Source organism: Pristiophorus japonicus, chromosome 3 (genome assembly GCF_044704955.1).
Source record: "Pristiophorus japonicus isolate sPriJap1 chromosome 3, sPriJap1.hap1, whole genome shotgun sequence".
NCBI classification, from domain to species: Eukaryota; Metazoa; Chordata; class Chondrichthyes; family Pristiophoridae; genus Pristiophorus; species Pristiophorus japonicus.
The window spans coordinates 244421885-244431120 of NC_091979.1; the positions used below are offsets into that span (position 1 = coordinate 244421885).

At 48.2% G+C, this 9236-nt stretch overlaps 1 protein-coding gene across 1 annotated transcript; it reads left to right on the forward strand.

Annotated features, from left to right (window-relative positions):
- Positions 1-1507: 1507 nt before the first annotated feature.
- On the forward strand, positions 1508-8573 carry LOC139259484 (uncharacterized). The gene is made up of 2 exons (XM_070874956.1): positions 1508-1735; positions 5973-8573. The coding sequence occupies exon 2, from the start codon at positions 6087-6089 to the stop codon at positions 6711-6713; it is 627 nt and encodes a 208-aa protein (XP_070731057.1). The 5' UTR covers positions 1508-1735; positions 5973-6086; the 3' UTR covers positions 6714-8573.
- The last annotated feature ends 663 nt before the right edge of the window (positions 8574-9236 follow it).

Sequence of the window (9236 nt, forward strand, 5' to 3'; positions counted from 1 at the left end):
TGTACAATAATGTCGTCATGTACATCCACTGCCACCATTGAAAGCCTCCGGGCCATTTTCGCCAGCCATGGTTTGCCCGACGTCCTTGTTAGTGACAATGGACCATGCTTCACCATCACCAGCTCAGAATTCAATGAGTTCATGATCTGCAATGGCATCAAGCATGTCAGGTCTGCGGCGTTTAAGCCCGCATCCAATGGTCAACCAGAACGGGCAGTCCACACCATCAAGCAGAGCTTGAAACGCATGACGGACGGTTCCCTGCAGACCCGGCTATCTCGGATTCTGCTCAGCTACCGCACGCAACCCCACTCCCTTACCGGGGTTCCCCCTGCAGAATTGCTAATGAAGAGAGCGCTCAAAACCAGGCTCTCCTTAGTCCACCCAGATCTCAATGATCATGTAGAAACCCGGCGTCACCGTCATAACATGTACCACAATCACGCGACATTGAAATTAATGACTCTGTGTTTGTTCTTAATTATGGTCATGGTCCCAAATGGTTGCTGGCACTGTGTTAGCCAAGGAGGGGAATAGAGTGTTTGTTGTCAAACTTTTGAACAGACAAACGTGCAGAAAGCACTTGGATCAGACCAAACTGCGATTCACTGACAACCAAGAACAGTTTGAAGAGGACATTACCATCATTGATCCACACACACACACCCAACCAGCAATCGACCTCGCGGTGAACCACGAGGATGAACCCACTATGCCCGACAGTCTGATCAGACCAGCCATGCTGCAGTGCAGCAATGATCCAACCAACTCATCCATGCCAGGACTTCAACTCAGGCGATCAACCCGGGAACGCAGAGCCCCGGATCGCCTCAACTTGTAAATATCTTGTAAATAAGACTTTGGCGGGGACGGGGGGGGGGGGGAAGAATGATGTTATGTATGTAAATATTACCAATGTGTAAGACTTGCCACCAGGGGGCGCACCTGTGGGAGACCCAGAGGTCACCTGCACACCCTGGGCGAGCAGGTATAAAAGGCAGTCTACCATGCTGCTTCCTCACTCTGGAGTTATATTAAAGAGACCAAGGTCACAACAGTTTGAGCTTAAGATGTAGTTATTCTAAGCATAACAATATACTCTACTCTCCTCTCCTCTCCTCTCCTCTCCTCTTCTCCTTCCCTCCCTCTTTTCTACTTTCCGCTTCTCCTTCCTCCCTCTTTTCCTCCTATATACTCTCTTCTTCTTCTCCTTCTCTCCCTCTTTCCCTCCTACATGCTCTCCTCTTCTCCTTTGCTCCTTCCCTCCCTCCAATCCTCCCTCTTTCCCTCCTATATGCTCTCCTCTTCTCCTTTGCTCCTTCCCTCCCTCCAATCCTCCCTCTTTCCCTCCTATATGCTCTCCTCTTCTCCTTTGCTCCTTCCCTCCCTCCAATCCTTCCTCTTTCCCTCCTAGACGCCTATATGCTCTCCTTCTCCTTTCCACCTTCCCTCGCTCTTGTTTCTTTCCCCTTGCACCTTACTATCTTGTTTTCCTTTCACCACGCCTGGTTACAGGGTCCCACCCTGCGGATGTGACGGCTTGTCAGGGCGGTGGGTGTGTTTGGTGCTCAGTGCGGGTGCAGCGGCAACCGGGGCCGGGCAGAGGAGGCGGTGACATTCGGGGACACCGCTCCGGGGAGCCGACTGAGCGGCTGAGCGGCGGCTCCCTCTCCAGCACCAGGCTTGCTGTGGTCCGGCTCAACTATCCAGCTCCTCTCGGTCACTGGACACCAAGGTAACCAGCACAAACATTCACTGCTTTACAATCCCCGCTTCTTGTTGCATTTATCTGAACATATTATGTCCTTCCTAACAAAGCAATTTATAGACTTTTCGTTTAAATTCCCCAAAAAGTACATTTTAGTGGGTTTACTCTATTTATGTCCCGAGTACAATCAGACTCTGCAAATTATTTCAGGTAAATTACAGTTCGGCCACTTTGAAGGATATTAAGAAGACACCTAAATGAAGTGTTCAAATTACTGAGCACTGTTGTTTGCTGTCCCCCGCCACTTCAGAAACATCAAAGGATTCTTCATATTTATGATCCATTTTAAGTTTGTTTTTTTGTTTAAAAAAATATATAATGTAGCCTCTGAGGTTCCAAGCAGCCAGTCAACCTCCTATTATAAATCAACAGCATTGACCCCCACAGATTCCATATATCATCATAGGCATATCATCGAGGAAGACTTGCTTCCACTCTAAAAGTGAGTTTTCAGGTGACTGTACAGTCCAATACGGGAATTACAGTCTCTGTCACAGGTGGGACAGTGGTTGAAGGAAAGGGTGGGTGGGACAGGTTTGACGCATGCTCCTTCCGCTGCCTGCGCTTGATTTCTGCATGCTCTCGGCGACGAGACTCGAGGTGTTCAGTGCCCTCCTGGATGCTCGTCCTCCACTTAGGGTGGTCTTTGGCCAGGGACTCCCAGGTGTCGGTGGGGAAGTTGCACTTTATCAAGGATGCTTTGAGGGTATCCTTGAAACGTTACCTCTGCCCACCTGGGGCTCGCTTTCCATGTAGGAATTCCGAGTAGAACGTTTGCTTTGGGAGTCTCGTGTCGGGCATGCGAACAATGTGGCCCACCCAACGGAGCTGGTCAAGTGTGGTCAGTGCTTCGACGCTGGGGATGTTGGCCTGATCGAGAACACTAACACTGGTGCGTCTGTCCTCCCAGGAGATTTGCAGGATCTTGCGGAGACATCTTTGGTGGTATTTCTCCAGTGATTTGATGTGTCTGCTGTATATGGTCCGCGTCTCTGGGAATATCACTGGGAAGTGAGAGGTCAGGTAACTTTGTCCTGTGAACATGCTTACAGATCTGTCACTTGTTTGAAAGGGGGACAATTATTCGGAATCACTGTTGCATACAGCACCAGTAATTCATCATTTCAAAGGGGCGGGAGAATGCTATTTCCAATAGCTGCTGTAGCCCATAATTCTGTTTCTCCTCGTACACTCGGTTTTATTTATACGGCCTCACGCAAGCAATTTACACAAAACCTTTTTATAAATGACTGGTTAGACCTCAGCTGGAGAATTGTCTCCAATTCTGCGTGCCGCACTAAAGGAAGGATGTCAAAAGTAAGTGTCAGCTGTGGCTCAGTGGGCAGCACTCTCGCCTCTGAGTCAGGAGGTTGTGGGTTCAAGTCCCACTCCAGGAACTTGAGCACAAAAATCTAGGCTGACATTCCAGTGCAGTGGAGATGGTACAGAGGAGATTTAAAAGAAAGACTTGCATTTATATAGCGCCTTTCTCGACCATTGGATGTCTCAAAGCGCTTTACAGCCAATGAAGTACTTTTGGAGTGTAGTCACTGTTGTAATGTGGGAAACACGACAGCCTATGTGTGCACAGCAAGCTCCCACAAACAGCAATGTGATAATGACCAGATAATCTGTTTTAGTGATGTTGATTGAGGGATAAATATTGGTTAGGACACTGGGGATAACTCCCCTGTGAAATAGCGCCATGGGATCTTTGAGAGAACCGACTGGGTCTCGGTTTAACGTCTCATCAGACAGGCTGTGGATGTAAATGCTCCTATCGCATTTTTCTGAAGGAAGAGCAGTGAGTTCGCCCAGTGCATAGAGCGATGAAAATTGGACAATCAACACCGCTGTAACAAGATTAACTTGTCACTCATCTAATTTTTGTGGTGACATTGTGGTATGCAAATTAGCTGGCATGTTTGTCTCCAAAACAACAATGACAGCATTTCATAAATCATTATCCATGCAACGCTTTGGAACTTCGCGAGGACATGAAAGAAAAGAAAAGACTTGCATTTATATAGCTTCTTTCATGACCATCGGATGTCTCAAAGCTCTTTCGGGCCAATGAAGTACTTTTGGAACGTACTCACTGTTGTAATGTGGGAAACGCAGCAGCCAACTTGCGCACAGCAAGCTCCCACACACAGCAATGTGATAATGGCCAGATAATCTGTTTTTGTTATGTTGATTGAGGATAAATATTGGCCAGGACACCGGCGATAACTCCCCTGCTCTTCACCGAAATGGTGCCATGGGATCTTTTATCCACTTGAGAGAACAGATGGGGTCTCGGTTTAATGTCTCATCTGAAAGACGGCACCTCCCTCTGCACTGCACTGGAGTGTCAGCCTAGATTTTTGTGCTCACGTCCCTGGAGTGGAACTTGAACTCAGTACTTTTGCTACCCGCTGAGCCACAGCTGACACTTAAAAAGGAGGCGCTATATTGCAAATTCATTTTACAATTGAGCTTCAGTACATTTTGATTTTAAAGACACAGAATTTTTATGTGCCTTCTGCACCAAATTTTAATGGTCAGTCTTCGCAGTGTCAGTAAATGTGAAGTGATGCATTTTACTTATTAAAAAGTAATAGCAGTACTTATACTCTTAATGGAAGTGGGCTCGGTGCTGTGAAAGAGAAATGGGATTTGGGGTACATTATAGGCAGCACTCCGAGTTGATCAGTCTCTTTTTTTTTAAAAAAAAAGCTATCTGAATTCTAGGTTTTATCACACGAGTTGTAGAATGTAGAGGCTGAAAGGCTGTCGTTAAAACCCTAATAAGACTTTGGTTACAGTACTGTGCGCAGTACTGGGCTCCACATTATCATTTAGTGGGCAGCACTCCTCGTCTCAGTCAGTTCAAGTCCCACTCCACAGACTTGAATACAAAAATCAAGGCTGATACTCTGGTGCAGTACTGAGGGGGGAGTCATTATCATAGTAGGCAGTCCCTCGAAATTGAGGAAGACGTGCTTCCACTCTAAAAGTGAGTTCTTAGATGACTGTCCAATACAGGAATTATAGTCTCTGTCACAGGTGGGACAGAGAGTGGTTGGAGGAAAGGGTGGGTGGGGAATCTGGTTTGCCGCATGCTCCTTCCGCTGCCTGCGCTTGTTTTCTGCATGCTCTCGGTGATGCGACTCGAGGTGCTCTGCGCCCTCCCGGATGCTCTTCCTCCACTTAGGAACGGTCTTTGACGATGGCCTCCCAGGTGTCAGTGGGGATGTTGCACTTTATCAAGGAGGCTTTGAGGGTGTCCTTGAAACGTTTCCTCTGCCCACCTGGGGCTCGCTTGCCGTGTAGGAGTTCCGAGTAGAGCGCTTGCTTTGGGATTCTAGTATCGGGCATGCGGACAATGTGGCCCGCCCAACGGAGCTGGTCAAGTGTGGTCACTGCTTCGACGCTGGGGATGTTGGCCTCATCGAGGACACTGACATTGGTGCGTCTGTCCTCCCAGGGGATTTGCAGGATCTTGCGGAGACGTCGTTGGTGGTATTTCAACGTTCAACACTGCCTCCAGTGAGTGAGTGCTGCACTGTTAGAGGTGCTCATTCAGATGAGATACTCAACCATTGGATAAATTAACGAGTAAAATTGCTTGTGATGGTATTTGTACCACATTACAACAACAACTTGTATTTATATAGCACCTTTAACATAATGAAACGGCCCAAGGTACTTCACAGGAGTGTTATGAGATTAAAAAAATTTGACTCTGAGCCACATAAGTAAAAATTAGCATGTGCGACCAAAAGCTTGGTCAAAGAGGTATGTTTTAAGGAGCGTCTTGAAGGAGGAAAGAGAGGCGGAGAGGTTTAGGCAGGGAGTTCCAGAGCTTGGGGCCCAGGCAACAGAAGGCAAGGCCACCAATGGTTGTGATTATAATCGGGTTAATGCATTTGTACAGAGTGGGCCTCCTGTTTTAATGCATTGATTGTCTATTTAAGGAAAAAGGGTTACCAAACACATTAAAATAATGCACAGGTGAACTTCAGACAGAGAGGAAGTCTAAATGCTAACCATGCCTTCACAGGACAATATGTAAAACAGCGAACACTCTTACTGCACGAGCGAGAGGTTTGATCGCATTCAAAGTGCGTTCGTTACGAATACTGTTAGGGGAAAAATTTGCTATTCGCTTGGCTTAAAGAAAATGTAACGGTGGGAAAAATGTGTTCTCTTCTTTTCACAGGGAGCGGAAGGTTGCATCGCAAAATGTCAGCTTAGATAAACCCGACAGCACAACTGTGGCAGAAACGCTCAGCCCATCAATCCCTGCAGTGAAGTGCTCAGTGACGGAGCGAGCATGTACCCAGCCGCTGGGCCCTACGGACCTCTGGCCCCCAGGAGATACGCCACCTCCGCGGGAGCCTTTTCGCTGCCTCCCATTCAGATGCACAACTTCACCAGCCGGCCCTGGACCATCGTCATGACGGACATGGACCACGAGCCCGAGGGAACGGGGAGATGCACAGAATATCACCATTTCTACGGGACCCCCTGTTTCTATCCGTACTGGTGGTACTCCCCGCTTGCTAGCCCGGCGCCGTACTTGTACCCGCCGTACTACCCGTACGGCAGTTACTTCCCGCAGCCGCCGGTGCTCGGCGCGGCGGACTGGCCCGAAGGCTTGGCCGTGAAGGGAGAGCTGCGCTGGGGCAAGATGGAGCGGGTGTTCGGACCCCGGAGGGACCTGCCCGACTTTGTGCAGGACGAGCTGAGGCGTGTCTACGGCACCTACCCCAAGACCATCGTCACCGTGACCTACCGAAACGGGGAGTATCTGGTCAAGGGGGACCCCATCGTTGGCGAACAGACGTACAAGGTGGAGAAGAAAGTCATCCGGAGGTCGCCCACCCCCAGCGACAACGATGTCGAGGGCGACAGTGTCAGCGAAGTGGTGGAGAAGCGCAAGAGGAAGTCTAAACGCTAACCGTGGCTCCGCAGGACGACCTGTAAAGCAGTGAACGCTCTTGCTGCACGAGTGAGAGGTTTGATCGCACTAGCACATTGCAATACAGTGAATAATGACCGGGCCACAACGGGCGGCCAAAGGGGAGAACCATGGCTGCACTTGAGAAGCCAAGTTAGCTCGGGCTTATCAGCTGTAGGTGTGGCCACACTGCCTGTGTTCACTACTCCACAGCAACCATACCGGCAATTCACCTCCTGCAAAACTGCTGTTTCATGTCATTCGTGTATTAAATGTACAGTAGACAGCTCAAGTCACTGGAGAAATACCACCAATGATGTCTCCGCAAGATCCTACAGATCCCCTGGGAGGATAGATGCACCAACATTAGCATCCTCGACCAGGCCAACATCCCCAGCATTGAAGCACTGACCACACTTGATCAGCTCCGCAGGGCGGGCCACATCGTCCGCATGCCCGACACGCGTCTCCCAAAGCAAGTGCTCTACTCTGAGCTCCTTCACGGCAAACGAGCCAAAGGTGGGCAGAGGAAACGTTACAAGGACACCCTCAAAGCCTCCCTGATAAAGTGCAACATCCCCACCGACACCTGGGAGTCCCTGGTCAAAGACCGCCCTAAGTGGAGGAAGTGCATCCGGGAGGGCGTTGAGCACCTCGAGTCTCATCGCCGAGAGCATGCAGAAATCAAGCACAGGCAACGAAAAGAGTGTGCGGCAAAATAGTCCCACCCACCCCTTCCTTCAATGACGATCTGTCCCACCTGTGACGGGGACTGTTGTTCTCATATTGAACTGTTCAGCCACATAAGAACTCACTAAGAGTGGAAGCAAGTCTTCCTTGATTCCGAGGGACTGCCTATGATGATGTATTAAATATATATTAATCCTCGAGTTTGCTAAAACTCCACGACCCCAGTTCATTGAAATGAGGACGGGAACGCTGTAACAGTAATGGTAATGCTGGCTATTACTGCCTTCAGAAGATGGTGCTGTAAAAAGCCCAAGATTATAAGGCGGCCTGAAATAATAAAAACAAAATGCTGGAGACACTAAGCAGGTCAAGTAGCCTCTGTGGAGAGAGAGAGAAACCGAGTTAACATTTCAGGTCGATGATCTTTCGTCAGAACTTTCCAGCATGTTCTCTCGGGCACATGACTCAATGACCTGTGCAGGCAGCTGATTTTGCCAGTATCAATTATGGAAGCCATCTGCCCCAGACTCTCAGCATTGGGCTCTGGAAACTCAATGTCACAATCCAATTTTCAAAATCGACTGATTTATTTCTCATTAAAAGTTGTAACATCGACAGAGCAATTCTAGATAACATTTAAATTTCAAACCATATCTTCCTAATGTGATGTGATGGTGTCGGCTGTGGTTCAGTGGGCAGCACACTCGCCTCTGAGTCAGAAGGTTGTGGGTTCAAGTCCCACTCGAGACTTGAGCGCACAAATCTAGGCTGACACTCCCAGTGCAGTGCTGAGGGAGTACTGCACTTTCAGAGGTGCCATCTTTCTGTTGAGGCGTTAAACCGAAGCCCCGTCAGCGCGCACCGGTGGACGTAAAAGATCCCACGGCCAGTATTTCGAAGAAGAGCGGAGGAGTTATCCCCGGTGTCCTGGTCAATATTTATCCCTCAATCAACATCACTAAAACAGATTATCTGGTCATTATCACACTGCTGTTTGTGGGAGCTTGCTGTGTGCAAATTGACTGCTGCGTTTCCTACATTACAACAGTGACTACACTCCAAAAGTACTTCATTGGCTGTAAAGTGCTATGAGACAACCTGAGGTTTGAAAAGTGCTATATAAATGCAAGTCTTTAAAAAAATATATATTTTAAATTGTTAAAAATGACAACCAGGTATAATTTGATTATCAAATAAATAAACCTTAATTTTAAAAATTTCACTTTAAAATTCTGAAAGGAGCGGGAGGTTGATGACAGTGCAGGGTTTTATTTCTGTGAAAAGACGTTGTGAAATACATTCAACATCACCTGGGGGTTTTCTCCCCCTTGTGTTTGTTTAACAGAGTGGTGGTTGGGGCATCCATAATTGATACTGGCGCAATGAGACGCGTGCAGCAGAATGCATTTTGTCACAATGGTTCAAACTATCTGGGTACAAGATAATGTTGTTATATCTGTATGTCACTGGGCAGCCATACACCACCCAAAATGGGCCAGTTCATCAGGAGGTGTGACAGACAGATACTTTTATTGTTCCGCTCTAACAATGTATATTTGATATTGTTTATGGTTCAGCAAGTTCCATGGTGTAATGTATGCATCTATGAGTATACTCACCGGTTTGTACAGCTGTTGATCCTCCCAGATGGTGTGCGCTGGCGACGTATTTCTTCCAGCAGCAGTACAGCCTCAATTATGACACGCAGCTCCTGTTTGTAAACCTGGGGGAGTCCGGACCGCCATGCAGGGGCTGCCTGTCTTTTACCAGGAAATCATCAGGGTCTGGAATAGAGTTGTCACCAAGCACAGCCCTCCACTGTCTGGAGTGGCA